We start from the raw sequence: 24,958 nt of genomic DNA on the forward strand, positions 1-24,958 counted from the left end.
GTCTCTCTGTTACCTAGCTACAGTAATGAATATAAATAATAGTAACTCATCACTTACTGTTATTTAAGTAACTGACATGATGTTTGTTAAAACCCTTTGTATCTAGATGAATATATATGTAGAATGTGCCATCTTCAAATACTTTCTAAGAAAAAAATAATTGACTTTTTTATCTTTATTCCAGATGAACAAATGACTTAATCGGCACACGGCTGAACTCTTTTTTCATATTAGCAGCACATTCATTTTCATCAGAACATATTCATAAATCATGGTCAAAATTCTAAAGATTTGTTTATATGTTGTCAAAAACTGTCTTGTTTATTTTTCATTGTCTTTTTTTGCTTTATTCTTTGTTATGTTCTCTCCTATAGTAATTAAAAATAAGCTCTAGCCATCTAATTGACAATCACTATGGATATTTAGTATGCGGCTCCAACATTATGGTCATCTTTCCAGTTAATTATCACACAGGGCTAGGGAAAATTAGACAGTTAATACTTTGGCCTATGGTGTCACCTTTCCAGCATCATATAGTCACTCAAATAGCAATGAGCTGTATAATTCAGAGCTCTTCTGTATTTCTTTTTTGTTTACATGTTAACTCAGCTTTTAAAATAATATTCTTTCTTTTTCTTCTTTTTTAACAATATCTCTGCAAAATTATTTTGCTAACTCTTAGGAACTGATGATCTAGTTAGCTAATTGTCCTGGGCCCTGTATTGGTTTTGCTCAATAGGAAATTGATCGAGAACTGGAGAAGAAGAAGGAAGAGCTGAATGTGGTACAGAGGCAGGCTGATCGCTTGTCTAAGGATGGGGCTGCAAAAGCAGTGGAACCAACCCAGATACAGCTCAGCAAGCGCTGGCAAGATATTGAGAGCAAATTTGCTCAGTTTCGAAGACTCAACTATGCACAAATTGTGAGTTGTTCCTGGCAAACATTTATGTTTGCAAATACTACTACTAACAAAACTCTACTAATATTGAGAATTCCCATTGATGTGTCTGAAATAGAATCTGGCCAGCGATTCAGGTCCCTTTTATTTACAGCGTAATATAGTTTTCATCTTACATGATTTTCTCTAGTAAATGTCCTTAAAATAAAACAGGAAGTTGTTCAATCAATCAACAATATATTAGCATTGAAGGAAAAAGAATTTTGGTTTTATTTGCCTCATTTTATTCATAACATTACCAGTTTAAAGCTATCAGTTTGCCATATATTTATTTCATTCAATTAACATGTACAATTGAGAAATATTTATTTTTCAATCTATCATCCCATGCACAATCTAATTAGCCTTTATTTATTCTTGATGTTCAGATGTATTCAGAAAAAAATGAGGGTTTTTAATTGTATTATTTATATAACATAGATTCTTTTCAACTTACTAGGAAGGAAACATAGATGCTATTCTCTGCTTTTTACAACAACCCACGCACTTCAAATATTATATTTAACAACAAATGAATAAGGGAAAGTTATACTACAAACAGTTGCTTAATCTGTATCTATACAAGCTTTTAATTTGTACCACTAATAAATACAAATCTCCCACCTCACAGGGATGTTGTGAGGAACTATTAATTATATAAGGTTTTATGGAATTATGTTGTGCTCATTTTAAGGTGAATTTTATTTGGAACAGCTTTAGAAAATATGACCACAGAATTTATGTAAGAGTCTTTGTGCTAGTCAATAATAACAATGTATAAAATGTGTAAAATACCAGTAATAAACAATAAAAGTAAAAGAATATGTTTAAGGTTAATAAACATAAAATTCCTTTTCATTATTTTGAAAATAAGCCAGAGGCAGGTGCTACTTTGTTTAACAAATTGGAGCATAGGGAAGGGGAAAGGGGAAAAGAAAGGAAAGGATTTGGTTCATGTATTTTTTTCAAGTTGTTTTTTTTAAAATTCATTAACGGTTCACTGTTTCAGTCATTGTTATTTGGTAATATTCTTTCAAAAGTGGCCCATGTTGATATCTTGGGTAGTTGCAAGGAGAGACTGGAAGGCAAAAGAGGAGTAGGAAGTATTTCTTCCACTACCAATAGATCTTTGAAATGGCAAAATGGCAAACAGTTTAGGAAATTAATGTGAAAGAGAATTTCTATGGCTTTATTTATAACCCAGGAGACACTGTGTCCATTAAACTTCTGGTGACCTACTAACAATAGTAAATCTATGGTAATCTGCTTGATTAACTGAAGTATATTACTATTTACTATGTAAGTTTTTAGAAGTGGACTGCATTCTTTTTCCCATTCAAGTTCTTTGTGACTCTTCTTACTCAATTTCATGTTATTAATTGCTACATCTAAAAATTTGCAAAAACTTTTATTTTTACTGCAGATAAAATACATATGTGAAATCCCATAGTTTGGAATTAATTAAAGAATTGTTTTTATTATATAATCAAAATACATATACTGTAGCAGTAATAATATAGAGTAGATAGGTCAAATGAGAATTTAGATTTCAACAGTCCTTTCTTTAAAATAAAACTTTTTGTAACACAAATCTTTTCTGAATCCAATGTTTCTCTGCAGAAATTGTGCAAAATACTCCACCCATCATTTTTTTTTAAATCCCATTTATATCCCACCCTTCTCCGAAGACTCAGGGCGGCTTACAATCTAAAGCACAAATCAATGTGCTTAGCAATAGACTTCATTCTATGTATATGCCTGCTTATTAGGGCTTTGCCCCCCCCCCAAGCAGCATTATTACAAAGTCAGCTTATTGCTCCCAACAATCTGGGTCCTCATTTTACCTACCTTGGAAGGATGGAAGGCTGAGTCAACCTTGAGCCTGGTGGGACGCGAACCTGCACTAATTTCAGGCAGCTGGTGTTACTTAAGGAGGCATTAGCCCACTGCTCCACCAAGTCTCTTTGCTAGTTGTTTTTAAAAAAAAAGAAAAGAAAAGAAAAATAAAATTTTCTTTGGCCTATGGCATTCAGAAATAGATTATTTGATTTAGTGGCATAATTAACATATGATTTTATACATGTTTGGATGGGATGGCAGAGCCTCCAGCTTCTCGAGGAAGGGGCTTTGAAAGGGGTACAGATGACCATGGGGACCAGGAGGGAGGGCAAGGCATCCAAGTAGTGATGGGCATGGGATCTACAGAGTCAGAGGGTAGGCCATAGCCTCTAAGATTTAGTATTGGCGGTGTGTTCCTGCATCCACCAGCACATTCTCATTTCCTGGGCAGCATTCATTGGGGAGGGGTCAAAGCTTCAGCTGCTGCTGCTGAATGCCAGTTCAGTCAATAATAAGGCTTCCCTCATTCAAGCTTTTATTATGGAAAAGTGAGTGAGACCTGGCTGACACCAGGAATGGGAGTTTCCCCTGTCAGAGATATGTCCAACTGGATTGAGGGTTTGGCACCAGCCAAGAGAGGGGAGGTGGGTGGCAATGGTAGCAGTAATAATCAGAGAGTCTCTTGTCACCTTCAGGGGCCTTGCTCTCCAGATCTCTGGATGTTCCTGAAGCTGAGTTCACAGGATCAGTTGGCATTGTTGCTAGTATACCAACTTCCCTGCTGCAAGCAAACTCCCTGTCTAAGGAGTTCCCTGCTGTCAGTGGAGTTCCCCACACTTATGGTCCTGGGTGACTTCAATCTGCCTTCCTTGGGTTTGTTTGCAGAAGTGGCTCAAGAGTTCATGCCCACCATGATGGCCATGGGCCTATCCCAGATCATCATGGGTCTGACTCTGGACAGTAGTCACATGCCAGATATGATATTCAGAGAAATGTCAATGTGATCGGATGGAAAATCTAATATTATACCCCGTCATGGTCAGATCACACCCTGGGGGCCCTGAGACTCTCTCATGTAGCCCTCTTCTGCAGGGAGGATGGATCCATTCGAACAGTCTGCCCCTGGAGACTGATGGAATGGGTTCCAAAGGGAACTGGAGAATATACTGGAGGATTTACTGCATGGTTCTACTAAAGCCTTCATAATGGACTGAAGTCATGAGGCGGCCAAGGCTCTGGACAGAATTGCACCTATGACTTTGACTGGACACAACATACAGCCATTATCAAGGCCTACCTTGTGGTGATAAGAGTGGAAAAACAATTATTTCTCTGCTGTTATTGCATCTGCAGAGTGTTGCACATCAGCCCTCTTCTGAAGTACCCAGTCCCTCTTAGGCCTGGAGGGCTCTGCAGAGGAATTAATTGAACACTTGTTAGATAAAATCACTTGGATTCATTCCCAGTTGGAATCCAAGCATGGTGCAGGTCCTTGTGAGATGCATGAGGAAGGTTCTTGCTTGGTGATTTGAGAACAGTTTGTTCCTGTTGGTCCTAAGGAAGTGTCCTTAATGGTCACTTAACAGGGTCCTTAATGCTGTCAATACAGCCACCTGTCAATTATATCCTTATTCCTCTTGGTTGGTAAAAGACTCCAGGACAGTGACCATCAGGTGGGTACATGCAATGATAAATTCCTCACTGCAAGAGGGGACATTCTGGACCCTTTAAAGGAGGCCCTGGTTCATCCTCTCCTCAAAAACAAAAACCTTCACTCGATTCCACCGGCCTGAAGAATTTCCGTTCAGTTTCTCATCTCCCCTTTTAAGGGAAGGTGGCAGAAAAGATGGTTGCTTGGCAGCTTCAGAGATTCCTGGATATAAAAGAATCCCTAGAACCCTTGTAAATAGGTTTCAGGCCTGGCTGTGAAACAGAGACCACATTGGTTCCACTTATGGATGACCTCTGCTGAGGGCAGGATGGTGGTAGTGCAACTGTCCTGGCTCTCCTTGACCACTTAGCAATCTTCGATGTCATCAACCATGGTATGTTTTTGGGTTGGCTACAGAGCTTAGGACTGGGCAGCACAGTTCTACAAGGTTTATCTCCTTTTTCCAAGGCTGCTCCCAATTGATATGCAATGAGAGATCCAGCCCCGGCTGCTTTCTTTCATGTACCACAGGGCATAGTACTCTCACCACTTCTATTTAAAATCTACATGAAGCCGCTGGGTAAGATCATCCATCAATATGCTAATATTATTCAATGTTGCATCTTCACATCTGGTGACCCGAGGATGCTGTTGCTATCTTCTGATGGTGCCTGGAGGCTGCAGGAGCCTGGATGGGGGATAACAGACTACAACTGAATCCCGGCAAAACTGAATGCCTTTGGGTGCATGAAGTTTCAAGATCCAGGTCTTTGACATTCTTAGTTCTAGATGGGGTTATGCTACCCCTTTCAGTTCCAGTTTGCAACTTGGGAGTTCTCCTGCACTCATGACTCCTGCTCAAACATCCAGGTGGCAATTGTGATAAGGAGAGTCTTTGCACAGCTTCATTTTGGCCTTTTCTGGATCAAGAGCTCTTGTGCTCAGTCACTCAAGCTGTAGTCATCTCTTGTCTAGATTACTGCAATGAAGCTTTATATGGAGCTAACCTTGAAATGCATTTGGAAGCTTCAACTAGTACAAAGTGCAACAGCACAAGCAGCCTTTGGGACTCATAGAATGACCTGTGTTACATTACAGCTTTGCAAGCTGCACTGGCTGTCAGTTTGCTTCCAGATGCAGTTCAAGGTGTTGGTTATGTCCTTTAAAGCCCTCCATGTCATAGGTTCAGATTACTTGATAAACCATCTCATTCTGCTAAGACAAGTCCACCTTATTCGTGCCAGCAGAGGAGATCTGCTGAAGAATCCATTAGTCAAGGAATTCCAGCTGACGGGATCCAGGAGAAGAGACTTCATTGCTGTAGCACCAGCCCTTTAGAAAATCCTGCCCCTTGGGGTGAGGTTTGCCCCCACTCTCCTATCCTTCAGCAAGGCCTGAAGGCCTGGCTCTGCTGGTTGGCCTGGGGACCAATAGGTGATTACATCACTGGAGGTGGTTGTTGGACTAATTAGCTGACACCCTTTCCCCCATTTTATTGTTCTAAGCTACCCAGAGTAGTGAGATGGGTGACAAATATTTAACAAATATTAAATAAATGTTTTTCAAATTATTCTTATAAATATTTAGAGACAGGGTCAGATGATATACACTTTCACCCAATATATCAGAATCTGTAATAAATGCTTCCTAGCAAGGCATATTTAGGATATTTCCTTGGAAGTTATTATTTTACATAATAACTCAATGCTTTCATTCCTAGTATGTACATATAGAAACAATATTGTTGCACCCAAATTTACATGTAGCTGTACAGATTGTCAGTTTGGGTTGACTGAAAAACAATTTCATTATAAATATACCCCCTCATTTTTTATTAAATGATATGTAGTATATTTTATTTAGTTATTTATTATTCCAAAGGTAATCTTGATGTTATGAAATTTACATGAAAGTAAATCTAAAACCTGGAATTTGTGATTCGGCTTGATCATATTTGCCTATAGAAATAAAGCTCAGTATTGAATGTTCTGGATATGTATCATGACTTAATGGGAACTGGGGGGGAAAAGGAAACACACTGTGATGATTACAATGCAGAAAATGTCCATAGAATATATTTACATATTTATACAGCGTATAACTGAATCTTTATATGATTTCTCTGTAGAACAGGTGTTTAGTGAATATATAGAAATTGAGCAGCAAAGCAGGTGTACTTGAGAAATCAAATCATCGCCTTGGAAAAACGTGCCATACTATTTATTTATCCTTTTTCAAATACAATGTGTTATTCAGCCACAGGAAAGAACTGAGTGAAATCTGCTCTTTTGCAACCATTCCAATTATAAAAGATTATTCAGCATCAATCTGCCAAATGAAGAACTTTAATTATTTGATGGTAGATCTAAAATGTATTCATACAGGCAAAGAAGTGTGACGTGCTAGTGAGGATTATAATGACACATTGAATTCAAATTTGTAGGGTTTTTTACATATGATTAAGCTTTTAAAGCTACATTTTCTCTGAAACTCCATTTATTAATTTAGCACAAGTCACAGTCCTTTTTATTTTTTATTTATAAAATACTTAAAAGAACATTTCTCAAATATGCAAATTGGTGGTGAAAAAATGATAAAAAATGGCATGCATGATACTTTGGGAAATATTAACTGTACCTTTCATGTTATACTTCTCAAATATCAAAAATTCCAAACATTCTTATTGGAAACAGCTACATAATGCACTGGCTATCTTTCATCATACCCTTTTAAAACAGTTGTTAAAATCCTGCACAATATACTGTTAAAAGATTACACACACATACATATACAAATATACATATATACATACATATATGTATGTATACATACATATACATACACACACATGTGTGTGTATCAGAAAGTGAATATGATTTACTTTAAAATTAAGAATATGTTCACATTGTCAGTAATTATAAACATTTTGATAGTTAGGTTTATTTTTTAAATATTAGATAAGTTAGGTAGAAAACTTAGGCATGTGAATTAAAATGAATGCCAAATAAACTATATTGCTCAAATTTGCCTGCTTTAGGTTCTTAGAGTATGGAATTGCTATCAAGATCTGATGTGCGAAAGGCTAAAACTACAGTCCAAGGCATGCACCTTCCGTGTAAAGAGAATGTTTGCGTTTTAATCAGCTACCAGTAATGAAGGTCACAAAAGTTGCAGAGGAAAAAATATCAACTTAGGTAATGGTCACTGAAGAAAGAAAAAACAAGAACTACAGGTGAAACTCGAAAAATTAGAATATCGTGCAAAAGTTCATTTATTTCAGTAATGCAACTTAAAAGGGGAAACTAATATATGAGATAGACTCATTACATGCAAAGCAAGATAGTTCAAGCCATGATTTGTCATAATTGTGATGATTATGGCGTACAACTCATGGAAACCCCAAATCCACAATCTCAGAAAATTAGAATATTGTGAAAAGGTGCAATATTCTAGGCTCAAAGTGTTCCATTCTAATCAGCTAATTAAGCCATAACACCTGCAAAGGGTTCCTGAGTCTTTAAATGGTTTCTCAGTCTGGTTCAGTAGGAATCACAATCATGGGGAAGACTGCTGACCTGACAGTTGTGCAGAAAACCATCATTGACACCCTCCATAAGGAGGGAAAGCCTCAAAAGGTAATTGCAAAAGAAGTTGGATGTTCCCAAAGTGCTGTATCAAAGCACATTAATAGAAAGTTATGTGGAAGGGAAAAGTGTGAAGAAAAAGGTGCAAAAGCAGCAGGGATGACCGCAACCTGGAGAAGATTGTCAGGAAAAGGCCATTCAAAAGTGTTGGGGACTTTCACAAGGAGTGGACTGAGGCTGGAGTCAGTGCATCAAGAGCCAGCACACACAGACGGATCCTGAACATGGGCTTCAAATGTCATATTCCTCTTGTCAAGCCACTCCTGAACAACAAACAACGTCAGAAGCGTCTTACCTGGGCTAAAGAAAAACAGACCTGGTCTGTTGCTCAGTGTTCCAAAGTCCTCTTTTCTGATGAGAACAACTTTTGCGTCTCATTTGGAAACCAAGGACCCAGAGTCTGGAGGAAGAATGGAGAGGCACACACTGCAAGATGCTTGAAGTCCAGTGTGATGTTTCCACAGTCTGTGTTGATTTGGGGAGCCATGTCATCTGCTGGTGTTGGTCCACTGTGCTTCATTAAGTCCAGGGTCAACGCAGCCGTCTAACAGGAGATTTTGGAGCACTTCATGCTTCCTTCCACAGACGAGCTTTATGGGGATGCTGACTTCATTTTCCAGCAGGACTTGGCAGCTGCCCACACTGCCAAAAGCACCAAAACCTGGTTCAATGACCGTGGGATTACTGTGCTTGATTGGCCAGCAAACTCGCCTGACCTGAACCCCATAGAGAATCTATGGGGCATTGCCAAGAGAAAGATGAGAGACATGAGACCGAACAATGCAGAAGAGCTGAAGGCCGCTATTGAAGCATCCTGGTCTTCCATAATACCTCAGCAGTGCCACAGGCTGATAGCTTCCATGCCACGCCGCATTGAGGCAGTAATTGCTGCAAAAGGGGCCCAAACCAAATACTGAGTACATATGCATGCTAATACTTTTCAGAGGTCCAATACTGTTCTATGTACACTCCTTGTTTTATTGATTGCATGTAATATTCTAATTTTCTGAGATTGTGGATTTGGGGTTTTCATGAGCTGTACGCCATAATCATCACAATTATGACAAATCGCAGCTTGAACTATCTTGCTTTGCATGTAATGAGTCTCTCTCATATATTAGTTTCCCCTTTTAAGTTGCATTACTGAAATAAATGAACTTTTGCACAATATTCTAATTTTTCGAGTTTCACCTGTAAGACTTCATATAAGATTAGTGTTCTCTGGCTAAAATTCAGTGGAAATGAGGCATGTATCAGGTGGGTTTATTTTGCTTTAGTGGGAGAGCACATGTGATAAGCCAACAGTCTGTTATTCAGTCAGTGAATTGCTAAAACAAGAGAAAGATGAAAACTGTCATTTCCACCCAAAGAGGGACTCTAGTTTGTTACCTTTCATAGGTTGGAGAATACACAATACACAATAAGTGGAACCTTTATTTCAGTATAGGTCGAAAATTGGAATTCTTTAATGATAGCTTCATTAATATTATTATAATAAATCTACTTTTCAGTACTGGTGGTCAAAAGAATCATAAGTCTACTATTTAAGGACAGTGTGTATTTAAAAGCTTTTCAGGGTGTGATTGGACAATGTGAATTTAAAAGCTTTACAGGATGTGATTTAACTGGAACTTCATCTAAATTACGTGAATGAACCAAAATCTTTGTAGAAAGCATAGGTTTCTATCACCTTTTAAACAGAAAACTCAGGTAGTAGAACATTTTTTTACTTACTTCTCCTGCTTTCTACCCATCTATATGTACATAACTGATTGATGAATGTTATCAGAAAATATATCTTACAAAAGATGTTTAAATAATGTTTAACATTTAAGAAAACTAAAAGGTAGTATGTAAAATAACTGCTAAAAGCCAAGAAACACCCCCCTGAAATAATAGCTATTTTAACTGATGTATAGCCATGAAACTACATTTTTACAAAATGAAACTTTTGTATATTAATATTTTGACCAAAACTGGTTTAAAAATCCTTAAAAGATTTGCATAATACTTTTTCTATTGTATTAACTGTAAATAGTAAAGTGTTTTTTTATATTTCATGGATTTATTTTTTATTTTTATAGTTTGTTATATGGATTCCAACAAGCAATATTTTGTTTATTTACCAGCAAATACAAAATATCTTAATTTGTTCCTAATTCAATATAATTCAGTATTGCTGTTTTTTTAAAACTCAACTTGTTATATAAGAATTATTCTAACCACTAGTGCAGGTTTTAGATTTATGATAACTACCTCTCATGAAATCAGTAAACCTTGAGAAGAAAATTTTTAATTATAAAAATCTAAATAAATCTACATTAAAATTGTTGCTTAGTTTTGATACTGAAAATATTATTGCTATATGTAATATCTTTACACTAACAATTATTTAAAAAAAACAACTGAGAGGGTTTTTTTATATGCATGCATTTTTTCCAAAGGATTCAGTAATATCATTGACATGGCTTAAACAGCTTCTGTGGTAGTCTTTTTTAGGAAACGGCTTGCTTCTATAGTGATGTCTACTACTGAATTATATAAATTAGTTGTCTTTGGGGCAGTTATACTGATTTCAGTCCTTTATATTTAATCTTGGATACTGAATCACAGTTCTGAAATAGTTAACTTGATTATTTGACACTGTTTATGACAAAACGTTTTCTTGTCATGCATCAGCCAAGGCTATCTTTGAATACTGAGTTCCCTGAATGAAGCCCAAATGTTAGTATCTCTCCATAACTGGTATTTTGAAGTAAGTTATGTAGTGTGTTATTTTAATATACTAGTTATAGAGATGTGTAAACATTTGGGTTCCAACTGTGAAACCAATATCTATCATTGTCTGATCCCTTCTTGTAGTATTTTGTAAAGTCAGCCAGTTGACTAAGCTGTATGGTTGAAATCACACCTATACTTCTTTCACTTCAATTAATAATTATAATCAATATGAATCAGAAAATGCTTCCAAACCAAAGACATGAATTTATATCTGAGATAGAAAATGTGGTATGGAAGCATATAATCAGTTTTATTTGAAGCAATCTAGTTCATGCTGTTAAATAAATTAGTCCAATGCTAAAAGTACATATTCTTATTATTTACAATACAGTTCTTATATTTTTATATTTATTATGAATATTTAATTAATATGACTGAATTTCATTTATGCTGATTTGTCCATACAGCCCTGTAATACATTTTAGAATTTATGCCGTATATAACAGAACCATGTCTTTTATTATTTTAAAAGTGCCGTGTTAAAGAGCAATTAAATATTTGGTGAAAGTAATAAATAGCCTTTTAAAACAGCTTGATATAAAATAATGGTAATTACTTTGATGTAGAAAACCAACATAAAGTTAATTAATAAAGGAACTGAAAACAGCTAATATCTTCAGTAGTTTTCTAAAGCCAAAAGATTATTGTGATGAGATGATAGCATATTCTGCAATTATGGAGCACCACAAGGTCTTTGTTTATTCGTTTGGGGAAAATGGTGCTCCAAATCATTTAAACAATTAGTTAAAGGGCTGTATAAATTTTTTAGGAATAGAGTGCTTACCATCTTCTAACTGGAGTACTGGACTCTCAAAGTATTATACAATTAATGCATGAGATCGGACAGAGGCTGTTGAAATAATAAGGCATTTTGCTTGTTCCAAAGTTTTTCCCTAGATATCAAAAGTTGCATATAGGATATGAGTTTCTGGGCATATTTTTAAGCAAGTAATACAATAGTAAATTCACCAAGGTTTTTTTTTCAGAATTCTTGAAGACTAATGTAAATCTTGATACTTAATTCTTATAATTTTGACAGCTAACTAGGACATGCCATGTATTTTCCTCCTCCCAAAATAGGCAAAATTGGCTTATGGACGAATCCATAAATGTAATATTGGCTTCTACTATACCAAGTTACAACTGATAACCTCAGGTTAAATATGGTCATCTAGTACTAGTATTATTCAGGGTTTCAGTTACTTAATTAATTTCTATATCTAGGAAAATTGTAGCAAGGAACAACAGACAAGGAGGGCTCATCATTTATCTCCTCTGTAGTGCAGCAATTCCTGACCTACCTAAAACTCTCAAATTTCCACGGGGAAGTAATAATTCGTGTGAGAGGGCCATGCCTCTGGCATTTAGCACCACATTTTCAAAAGGTGATAAGCGTGTTTGTTCTGGCTGCTACAATCAGTTGTTGCCAGACCATTTTTTGATTGTGACTCTCTTTATTTTCTAGCAGAAAATTGATACTGTCTTTTATGCTGTGACAGTACCTGAGGGGCTTTTTATCTGTAAGCCTAGTTTTACTGCAGTGAGTCATTTCTTCACATTCACATAATCATGGTTCTTAAAAAATTTAGAATACTCTTGACAGTAGTGAGGATTGCTTATATTTGGCGCAATGGTTCTTTGATAGTATGCCTAAATAAGCTCTTCTCATACCATGAAAGAATAGAATTGTTTATTCTTGCTGATGCAATCAGTAAACATATCAGCTGAAATTGAGCAGATTTGCTATTTCTCAGACAGATTTACCAACCTGGTCCATTTTACATGAGAAAATTAATATGAAGGCTATTGCTAAGCTTGTAAGCTGCCCTGAGTCTTCGGAGAAGGGCGGGATATAAATGGAATTAAAATAAAATAAATAAAATAAATATCCACAATAAATGGAACTGAAACAGAGGCTTTAAAAGTAACTAAATATGAAAAGCTTCACCTATAGAACTATTAGGAAGTGGTGATGTTTTTACATTGTAACTCCACCTCCTGTGGAGTTTGCTAAGCAGTGGATTGCACTCAGTTTGGACCTTGCCCAAAAGATGAATATCCTGGGGTGTCCTCTTGTAAGAATCAGCCATGTTTCTTTCTACAACAAAAAAATAATTTGTGATCTCTAAATAAGTCTTAGTATGCTCAACCCACACATTAACAATACAAAAGAGCTAATCTCATCAACATTCTTTTCAGTTCATCAATTGGCATCTATCCCAGCTTGGAGATAAATAAGTTACTCAGGCAGGCAGAAATTGTACTGTACATTCTTTACATTCCTATGAGACAAGCACAATATTGTGAAGCACAATAATGCATGCCAACTCGCACTTTTGCATCAGCTGCCTTAAAAATAATGACAACACATAGGCAGTTATTCAGCCTTATAAACTCTTAACATTTCCAGGACAAAGAATTAAGAAAACTTTGTAATATACTAGACATGATAGTATACATTCAACTTTTAGAGCTTTCATCTTCTGTCTAACCACATGCTTAATTGCTGCTTTCCAATTAATGCTGAACTCTTAGATGATCTTACTTGACCCAACAATAGTAGGAACATGACTGTTCTTGGCTGCCGTACCAGCTAGGTGGAAAGGGATTTAGGAGAAAATCAGGAATTAATTTACCCCTCGATCTGCAACCATTCAATCAGCAACCACTCCAAGTTACAATGGCCCTATAGCTGGCTGTCAGAGTTCTGGCCATCCCAGCACCCCCATGGTCATGTGATGGCAATTTGGGTGCTTGGCAACCTGTTCACACTTATAACTAGTTGCCAAACATCCTGTGATCATGTGATTACCAACTTAAATTCTTCTTTGCTGGGTTTCTGAAATAGCAGTTGGGAAGGTGGCAGTCAAGGTTGCAAGACTCCCTTACCCATGCAGTGTTCCCCAATCCCACTGCTTTCATACCATGCTGGTACTTGCACATCCCCACACATCCTCATTGATCCATACTGTAGCTCTGCACACCTTTCCTGATATGTACCACACCCTTGCAAACCTTCCCCAACCAGCATGGCATCTCTCTTCACACTCATATGGAGCCTCCTTGATCTGCACCACACGTTTTGTGCATCTCCTCACATCCTTGTGCACCCCAACCCTTCCCAATCTGCACCGCTCCTCTTATTTCTTGCACCTCATTCATCCTCCTCAGCCCTCCCTGACCTGCACTGTGATTCTTGGCAATCCTCACAAAGCACAAAATTAATTTGGATGATTATATGTGAAATATTACATATAGACTATTAAAAAGGACAGTAACACAATTGTGCATTATATAAACCTTGATACAGATTTGCTTTTTAAAAATATGTTCTTACATAATGAATCTAAAGAAAGATTTCTGTTCTATATCTGTACTAGCAAACTGTTCATGAGGAGACTACTGTACTGATGACTGAAGGTGTACCAATGGAAACTTCTTACGTGCCTTCTGCCTACCTGACAGAGATCCAACAGCTTCTACAAGCTTTGTCCACTGTGGAAGACCTGCTTAATTCTCCCACTCTTCAGGGGAAGGACTATGAAAATCTTGTTAGAAAAGAAGATGATCTCAAGGTAAGAAATCAAGCCATTTAAATAATGTGTTCAGCTACTTAGAGTGAAAGTTGGATATTTTCCCTCTTAAAAAAAATTGGAAAGCACAATTTTCAGTGGAGTAAATGAGTTCAATATTATTTTACAAAACTTGAATGCCTTTTACTTTTTTGCACCATTTCAAAACTCTTCAAAACTCAATAGGCATGAAATATGTTTCCCTATATGAATATTTAATTACATATAGTCATTTTCCAATGGATTTTTTTTATTCTTCTTCAATGAAGTCTGATTCTCAAAAACTGCTTGGTCAAGTTCCTACAGTTTTCTTGGCAAGGTTTTTCAGAAGTCATATGGCGCTGCCTGTTTCCTAGGGGTGAGAGAAAGTGACTAGCCCAAGGTCACCCATCTGGCTTTGAGGGTAAGGCAGGACTAGAACTCACAGTTTCTCAGTTTCTAGCCTGATGCCTTACCCACTAAACCAAACTGCTCCTCTCATATCCACACACATATACATCCTTTAAGTTTGCACATCTATGGACACATATCCACATCCAATTATACCTAAAAGTATTCAAGTACTACAAAGATTAAATTACATCAAACAACCATATTTGCTTGCTACGTCCTAACATTTCCTAGAAGATCCCTATTTTTACAATCACATTTTGTATTCTTTTGAAATAACCATGTGGATTCCTACATTTCATGACTATTTTGTGCATAATAAATGAAATATTTTTTCTGCAAAACAGTGAACAATTTTAACCTATGAAGAAACAATTTTGAGGAAAAAGAAAATCACTCAGGGCATTCCCTTGACGGAGAAAGCAGCAAATCAGAATGTTGGGAATCTCTCCATGATAAACTCTTTGCTGCCACCTCCTTTTTATCACATGACTTAAGGAGATGATCTGCAGCTTGTCCTGCACAGAGATACAGAACCCAATGGGAAAACAGTAAGACATATACACAGAGAGTCAAGTTTTACTCCTTTACACAGAAGAAAATATAAACATATTTAGATGAATTTAAAAGAATTCCAGAATCCCTGTTCTACCTATTTTCTCTATCATGTTTATCTGCTGTTATTGTATTTTCTCCTTTTTTTTACATCATCTACAAACTAGGCCTCCTCAGTCAAAGCCTGTGTTGTTTTCCATGGATAACTAGCATAAAACACAAAATCATAATTCAATGAATTCAAGAGAAGATTCCTTTGAAAATGAATCTGGGGAGAAAAGAATTACCATTCATCTTTGCTCTTTTTCCATCTCTCTCACCCCATGGTATCTTCTCCCTCTCCCCTCCTCTTTCTTTTACCATGATAATTCTATAAGTAATAAGATTTATGGTGGTTACTCATTAATCACTGTAGTCACTGCCCAGCAAGAATGCCTTTTTAATTTTAAATATGCTGGATTTATTAATGTTATAGGTGTGTTATAATGCATAGTTCTAGCATATATTCAAGGCTGTGATTTCACAGAGGATTTTTCTTTTTCATTTATGAATACTAGAAGCTCTGCTTCTTACATTTATGGTATCTGAATAAAAAGCTGAAAGATGATTACAAATTTGGTATTCATCCAGGACAATATTTTCCAAAATGCATTTGCATTTTTATCAAAGAAATACACATCTGGGTTCTACCAAATAAGGCAAAGAAATAACAAAGAAACCTTTTCATAAAGGAGAGCCAAATGGCTCTATTCCTTTTTTAGGAATAAGTGCAATCTGTTCACCTATGCTAATGAAATAACATTCCAATTTAATGTTTGAGGATAAAAATATTTGATAGACACTTGATACACAAATGATAGAAGAACTGAATGTGTAGAAAATGTTCTTGACTAGCAAATAAAGTGAATACTATGTAGTGATGGAAAATTCTTGGTTTTTGAGGGATAATAAGGACTTTGATCCCAATGATTTCTCAATCTACTAATAGGCTTCCCTAATCTTTCATATCTTTATATTTATAAAGAAAGTAAAATGCATTTCTTAAAATCAGATTATAAAATTGTTGATGACATCAAACCTCACCTCTCTCCATGTACTTGTGTTCCCCTCTTCCTCATCTTTTAACAGTGTTTTTACAGTTATTTTTTGTTTTATTATTTTAACACGTAATAGTTTTAATATGTTTAAGCCATCAAGAGTTATCCCTGGATAAAAAATAATAATAAATAATTAAGATTAAGACTGCTTCAAGTCACCAATCAGAATTTTAAAATACATAGGAATACCAAAGAAATATCACTATAGACAATTCAATGTGAAGCTAACTCTTAAAGCCAGGCAAATCAAATTTATTTATTGACTCTGACACTTCTATAGGGCATTGCTTATTTTCTTTGCTCAGCATATATATTGAAAAGACCTTTTTTTTTGTTAAAACCTGATTTCATTTGGGGCTCTTTGGTGCCAAGAAACAGATGATTATCAAATGATGTTGGCTTCAATGGATATATTCCCTACAATTAGGAAAGAATGTGCAAGTGAAAGTGAGGATAAAAATATAGATAGTAGTAGCATTGACCTAATTCTTGCTTTTGTAGTATCTTATATTACTTCAGTGCAATTTTGTTTCATAGGACAAAACATTCAGGATTTCCTGTTAATATTAAAATAACAATTTGCTAATTGTTTATTAAATCAATAAAAATTGAAATAAAATTCAAAAGATTAAATTATTCCACAAGTAATTACTCCACATGCAAACTTGAAATATTAGTCCTTCTGACTACACTGAAAAGAAAAGGGGAAAAAAATCCTTCGTTTCATTGCCAGATGTTTTTTTCTTAATGCAAGATTCTCCCAAATGCCAAACACAATTTAATTCTTATCATCTCTCTCTCTCCTCTTATAACATAATGGATTAATTGAAATATTTCATTTTTTTCCTCTTGGTCAAAATATAGAAATATTATAGAAGGAGAAATTTATTTAATAATTCAACATCTGTATGCCTTCTTCTTTCTTGTCCCCCTCCACCTCTTGAATTGCAGAAAATTAAGGGCACCCTAAGGAGATATTCAGATCAAATTGAAATCATTCAGAACAAGAAGCCTGCAGTTCTGAAAAGTGCCACACCTGGTGAAGCTATGAAAATTGAAGACAAGCTGACTCAGCTTACTTCCCAGTGGGAAAAAGTTAATAAGATATATTGGGATCGACAGGCGTAAGTAATTTCTTTATTTTAGTTTGCTACCCATGATAAGCTTCATTACATCTGACTTACAATGTATGGTTGCATTTTATCTTTGTAAAATAGCTTGTTGATTCCACATTGAATATGTCTTAATATTTGGACATTGATAATGGAAGAGTTAATAGATTCAGGGAATTTTCTGACAAAATAATTGTCAAAAATCCCTCATATTTGTATTGTTGCATCTAAGATAAATACAGACTGATTTTACCCATGTAAATCATCTTTTTATTGGTATTCTCAGTAGGTATGTATAAATATGATTAATTATATATGAACAATTATAAGGTTCTTCACTGTTAGCTTAGCCATTTCTGTGCTGAATCCATGTCCCTCCTATGTTGTGAAAGTGGTCAAAGAGATGTTCTGTGGTTGGGTTCATGGTATGGTGTGAGGGAGAAATTGGCTCTCCAACCTTAAAGGAAGCAGTGGCACAGTCTCTCCTCAATAGGTCATGGACACAATAGCTTTAGACAACTATCACTCTGTCTACAACCTTCCCTTTTAGAGAAGTAGTCAGATTGTAGAGAATTCTGGAGTTAGTGGATTATTTAGACTTGTTTCAGTCAATTTTCAAGCCAGGATTTAGTATGGAGGCAGCCTATCCTTATAGATGATTTGCGTTCAACTAGGATGGAGATCATGCATTCATCCTTATACTCTTGATCTCTCAATAGCTTTCAGTATCATTGACCATGGTATCCATCTAAATTGGTTCAGGCATTGGGAATGGGGCACTGTTTTATTGTATATCTTTCCTTCCCTCAGGGCTAGTTTTAGTTGGTGATGGTTGTGAGCATAAGAGTACACTCCCTAAGTCCCTTCTTTGTGAGTGCCACAAGGCTTGACTGCTCTCATTCAATATCTATACAAAATGTGAAGTCATCCATCAGTTTGGGGTCCAATATCAATAATATACTGATAATATCCAGTATATTTGACTCCACGCCAGGCAAGTGAGGCTATTGCGATCCTATCCCAGTGTGTGGAGGCTATGCGGGCCTGTATGGGGAGAAATTGTCTTAAATTTATTTTGAGGAAATTCCATATTTGGCCTTGGATGGGAATTGCTCTTCCTCATTTATGCAGTTCCAAATCCTTTTTGGTTATAGAACCTTAGGAACTAGACAGGGTCCTCTGAAATATGAATTCTGCTACCTGATTTGCAGCCCACCTTCAGTGGTATTTCATTTCACTGACCACAGTAACCTGTACCACCTGTAAGGGCTGTGAATTGGAGATACTGATCTAAGGTAGTTCCATTCTTACTTAACCAATTTCATTTACTAGTCATGGGGAAACAATGATTGAATCCAGAGAAATGTAATAGAGTCCCTAGTTGTTCCAAATAAGGAAACCCAGGATTTGGTTCTCTGCCTACCCCAACACACACACACACACACACACACACACACAAACAGAGTTTATAAATGACATTGTCCAGAGAGGTGATTGGCTCTCTTCAACTCATGTTTAAACAGAGACCAACCACAATTTGTGAAAGACACTTCAATTTAGGTTCCTCCACCAAGCATGTGGATGGACTTGAAGTATGGTTGTCAACACTACTAACATTGAATGTTCTTGCTTTGACAACATATGGAGAGGCAGCCTTTTTCTTTAACTTGTGTGTTACTTTTAGAGTTAGAATTAGATGATACTGGGGGGGGAGGAGATAGAATGTGTACAGCAATTAGTTAAACATAACAATATCATAGTAGTGCATGATTCAAGGCTGTTTGAAATAAGAGATGATAAGAAATGGCAGGTTGGAGAACTGGAGGGAAAGTCTGCATTTCAAACTAATTGGAGAATGTGATTTATGACTGTTAATTAGAGGAGGGAATTGTGCTTTGATGCTATGTGTTCAAGGGAGGGGAATTCAGAATTTGGCTTCGACCATGTACGTGCCAATGCCATGCTACTCGAATAAAGATTCTTTAAGGTAAACAATGCCTCAAAGTTATTTGAAGAGTTTCATCCGTCGGAACCATGACAGACATTTCTCTAAATATACAGATTGATTTTAAATTTTGTTTTATTCTTTTTCATTACTTTTTGTCCTCATATGTGCTTGTTTTCCTCCAGTCCATTTAGTTAGTTGAGTTGTTATAGTGGTAAGCTGAGAAGATTGGTTGGAACATAGTAGAACAAATAAATCATTAATCCTATGCATGTCATTTTTGTTTGGCCTAGTCTTCTAAAGTGTAACTTAGCACACAGACATAATCTGGGAAGGTTTCCAGGTTAATGGCTTGTTGTTGTTGTTCTTATCTGAAAAAGAGAGACAAGTCAACATTAAGCAGGATTTTTCAGTTTGTCTTTGGACCATCTGCAGCAGTGAAAATGAGATACTTGCATTATATGGTACAAATTCACTGTAAGAATAGTAATGTTTTCTTAAATGGAGCTTCAGCCAAATTGTTGAACTTTTCAACACAATTTTTAAAGTATCATTTTTAGAGTATTATATGCTGCTAGAATTTTTTTTGTGTCACTTTCCTAAAATAATTCAAAAATTATATATATATATATATATATATATATATATATATATATATATATATATATAGGGACACGGTGGCTCAGTGGGTTAGGACACTGAGCTTGTCGATCAGAAGGTCGGCAGTTTGGTGGGTCAAATCCCGAGTGCCGCGTAACAGAGTGAGCGCCTGTTACTCATCCCAGCTTCTGCCAACCTAGCAGTTCGAAAGCACGTAAAAAATGCAAGTAGAAAAATAGGGACCACTACGGTGGGAAGGTAACAGCGTTCCATGCGCCTTTGGCATCTAGTCATGCCAGCCACATGACCACGGAGATGTCCTCGGACAAGCGCTGGCTCTTCGACTTTGAAACAGAGATGAGCACCGGCCCCTAGAGTTGGAAATGACTAGCATGCATATGCAGGGGAACCTTTACCTTTATATATATATATGTGTGTGTGTGTGTATCTTTATATATATATATATATATATATATATATATATATATATATATATATATATATATATATATATATATATATATATATATATATATATATATATATATATATATATATATATATATATATATATATATATATCTGTGTGTGTGTGTGTGTAAAGAATTATATATTGTGCTGTAGATATGGATGATATACTATATAGGAATCACTATTGGTTTACCATGTTGGCAATCCTATCTTTACTTAATGAACAAAATAGCAGAGTTGGCCACTATAAGGACATTTGCTAAGTTCAGAACAGCACATTCTCAGAATGGCTATCCATCTGCAGCTGGAAAGAGCTTCAGGGATACAAGAAGAAAGACGTGATTTAACATGCATAGAGTGGGAGACCATACAGAGGAAAAAAGAGGTTGGAAAGAAATCAAGATGATCAAGGAGGAAGACTGGCCTTAGTTTGCTTGTTTCTTAACCAGGAGTACCTCTGAGTAGTTCTAATAAAGTGTTAATGTTTTCCTTTGTCTACATCACATGTGACATTAAACATAAGTTTAGGTTTATTTGAATTTCAGTGGAAAAGATAATTATAGTGGTACTGAACTCTAAATCCCTGTTCAATATCTCCCAAATGTTTTATATTTTAAACATATGAATTGTGCACCCTATACAAAAGGCATAGTAGGTATACTGAATATCCAAGAGATAATCATCACAAACCAATAGATGTGAAATAAAATGATATATATTATCACCATTTTCCAAAATTTGACCCTGAAAATGGTATCAGAGGAAATAAATGAGTTAGAAGTATTCAATTCTCTATGGTATCATATACCATTGAGTGTTATCATAAACAACTGGGACTGTGTTCTCTAACCCTAAAATATGTCACTTAACCCAATGATCTTAGCACTGATTTAAAAACAAACAAACAAAGAACAAACTTCATGCTTTCTCAACCATGTGTTCAACCTGCAATTTCTTTTATTCAGATAGTCTGGATAAATTCAGAGGAAATCTTTCAGGAACAAGACTTTACATTTTAATATTTCTTTACCTTTTTTGCATGCTTTATGTTTTAAACAATGCATTGATTTTTTTTCTGGCTTTTGTTTAAGCAGTTTTTATTTTTATCATTGATTTTTCACTCTCCATCATATATATATATAATATACCATTGGTATTTGGTACTACACTGATATTGATATATACATCCTTTATATGTTCTTTTAAATAAAAAAGTACACCAAGCACTGAAGCAGGAAACTGAACTATTTGTTAAAAGAAGTATAGTGATCAAAGTACTGATAATGGGAATTAGAAAACACTTTATTATTATTTACAGCATTCACAGAAGAGTAGTGGTTGCAAATAATCAAAGGTAGGTCTGCTTTTTAAATCAGCCCTACCTGTCAAAGCAGTCCTACCTTTCATTATTTGCCTCACTGCTCTCCCAGTGGTATGGTTGAAGTGCTATGCAGTCATTGGAACATGTGAGGAAGGGAGTTTTTAAAATGAGAGATATATATAATCTTTCACCCGATTTTAACTATACAGTAACTCCCATTTGGACTATAGCAATGTATTCTAGTAAGGACTGCCCTAGAAAACATCTGGAAAGGTAAATTTGTCCAGAATTCAACAGTGTGAATACTTATGGGTGTACTTAAGTACCAAGATCATGGCATCCGGCCCTCTCAATTCCTGGCAAATAGATGGGGAAGAAATAGAGGTAATGACAGATTTTATTTTCCTGGGCTCCAAGATCACCGCAGATGGGGACTGCAGCCAAGAAATTAAAAGACACTTGCTCCTCAGGAGGAAAGCCATGACAAATCTAGACAGCCCCAATACATTATAGTCAAGGCTATGGTCTTCCCAGTTGCAATGTATGACTGTGAAAGTTGGACCGTAAGAAAGGCTGAGCACCAAAGAATTGAGGCCTTTGAACTATGGTACTGGAGAAGACTCCTGTGAGTCCCTTGGACTGCAAGGCGATCAAACTGGTCAGTCCTAGAGGAGATCAACCCTGACTGCTCTGTAGAAGGCCAGATCCTGAAGTTGAAACTCAAATACTTTGGCCACCCAATGAGAAGAGCCTAATGTTGGGAAAGATTGAAGGCAAGAGAAGAAGGGGATGACAGAGAATGAAGTGGTTGGATAGAGTCACTGAAGCAGTAGGCGTGAGCTTAAATGGACTACAGAAGATGGTAGAGGACAGGAAGGCCTGGAGGAATGTTGTCCATGGGGTTGCAATGGGCCAGACACAACTTCGTAACTAACAACAATAAGTACAATCATGTAATACCACTACTTTGTAAGCAGCATTGCTTCCTAAGAGATTTCTAGATGCAATTCAACTATAGCATCTTTCATGGCACTGGGCTGGCTTATTTGCAGGCCTATCAGCCTCCAGTTATTTCTGCATGTCCCATGAGATCTAGCAAAGTGGCCATGCTTTCAATCATTTCTAATAAAGTGTCATCTGGCAGGACCTGGTATATGTGTCTTCTGTGTTATAAAGTACCTGCTTTATGGAACATTTCCTGCCATGATTTGAATAACCCCAACCCTGATGGCTTTCTCTAAGGCCCAGAAATCCCAGTGTTCTAATTGGGCCAGATTCTGAGGTAAATCTATCCAGAAACAAATGGTCTTATTTGGCTCTGGTTATACAATTATTATTTTTTCTGAATGTTTTGGTTTTAGTACTGGTGTTTTAATACTCACAACCAATTTTAAGTGACCTAGAGTCACTTTTGTGAGTTGGAGAGTTGTGGGAGTGCTATAAATCAAATAAATAAATATAGTAGAAGAGGGAACAATTGACACCTTACATAAAGTTCTGCCTACGCTATGCATGAAATATTGTAATTCAACCAAATGAATGACTTTTCCAGGTGGTCTCTAGTAATGTAAAAACTAATGCAATGATAATAATACATTGTAATACGGGTAGTCCTCGACTTACAACCATTTGTTTTATGACCATTCAAAGTTTTAACAGCACTGAAAAAAGCGACTTAGGATTGGTTTTCACAGTTATGACTGTTGCAGCATCCCATAATCAAAATTGGAGTGCTTAACAACTGGCATGTATTTATGACAGTTGCAGTATCCCAGGGTCATGTGATCACATTTGTAACTTTACCAGCTGACTTCTGACAAGCAAAGGCAATGGGGAGAAGCCAGATTCACTTAAGGACAGCAATAGCAATAGCACTTAGACTTATATACCGCTTCACAGTGCTTTACAACTCTCTCTAAGCAGTTTACAGTATCAGCTTATTGCCCCAACAATCTGGGTCCTCATTTTACTGACCTCGGAAGGATGGAAGGCTGAGTCAACCTTGAACCGGTGAGACTCGAACTGCCAAACTGCTGGCAGCCAGCAGTCAGCAAAAGTAGCCTGCAGTACTGCATTCTAATCGCTGTGCCACCAGGGCTCACATGATACACTTAACAACTTCAGTGATTCACTTAGCAACTGTGGGGGAAAAAGGTTGTAAAATGTGGAGCAATTCACTTAATAACTACCTCACTTAGCAACATAAATTTGGGTTGTGATTGTTAGTCAAGGGCTACCTCTAAATGAATATGTATGATGGAATGTGCACATGCCACAGCAGAAGGGAAGGATTTTGCCAATTCAGAATGTTGCCAGGAAGAGACCTGGGCCAAGGGACTGTGTAGTCCCAAGCTGAATGGGAGAAGAAGTTCAGGGTAACCACACACTAGAATCTTTCAGCATACAGTATATCTAGAAGCTTAGAAAGTTTCAGCTTTAATTTGACAAGACTCTGTCTATTAGGTGTAGGCAAATAAAGGACTGGACATGATTGGATTTCACGTCTTGTCAAGACTTGGGCCTGATAGCATGCTATTACAGATAGTCTTTGACTCATGACCAATTGCTTAGTGACTATTCAAAGTTATCACAGATCCCCAAAAGCTACTTATGACATAGTCATGTGATTGCATTTTCAGCACCTTGCAGCCAGCCTACACATGTAGCCATTTGTACTGCTCCACTCTCATGTAACTGCAATTTATGACAGTTTTGCCAGAAACCAGTCTTTACGTGGTTTCCAGTAAAGCTTTGCTTAATGGCCATCATGATTGCTTAATGATCACTGATTTGCTTAACTACTAGCATGGAAAAGGTCATAAAATCAAGTTCAGTCACATGATGACCCACTGTACAACCATCACAACTTACGACCAAGATTGTCAGGTATCATTAGTCATAACTTAAGGTCTTCCTGTGCACAATATTCTACCAGTAAGGTAAATTCAGCAATACTCCTACTCTTGTCTCATTTCATACAGTGAGCTCAATGAAAAAGTAAGGTAAAGGTAAAGGTTCCCCCGCACGTGCGTGCTAGTCGTTT

At 36.4% G+C, this 24,958-nt stretch overlaps 1 protein-coding gene across 7 annotated transcripts in view; it reads left to right on the top strand.

The window, feature by feature from the left end:
• Positions 1-24,958, top strand: part of DMD (dystrophin) — a 931,439-nt gene that overhangs the window by 477,908 nt on the left and 428,573 nt on the right. For all 7 annotated transcript variants that reach the window (XR_014026476.1, XM_081327957.1, XM_081327955.1 and 4 more), the window contains 3 exons: positions 740-922; positions 14,233-14,427; positions 17,418-17,590. Coding sequence is in view for 6 of the 7 variants with exons in the window: in XM_081327957.1 (XP_081184083.1) it covers positions 740-922; positions 14,233-14,427; positions 17,418-17,590 (551 nt within the window). In the remaining variant the exon portion in view is untranslated. The remainder of the gene's footprint in view (positions 1-739; positions 923-14,232; positions 14,428-17,417; positions 17,591-24,958) is intronic.

Source organism: Vipera berus (assembly GCF_964194415.1).
Source record: "Vipera berus genome assembly, chromosome: 4".
In the NCBI taxonomy this organism is placed as follows: Eukaryota; Metazoa; Chordata; class Lepidosauria; order Squamata; family Viperidae; genus Vipera; species Vipera berus.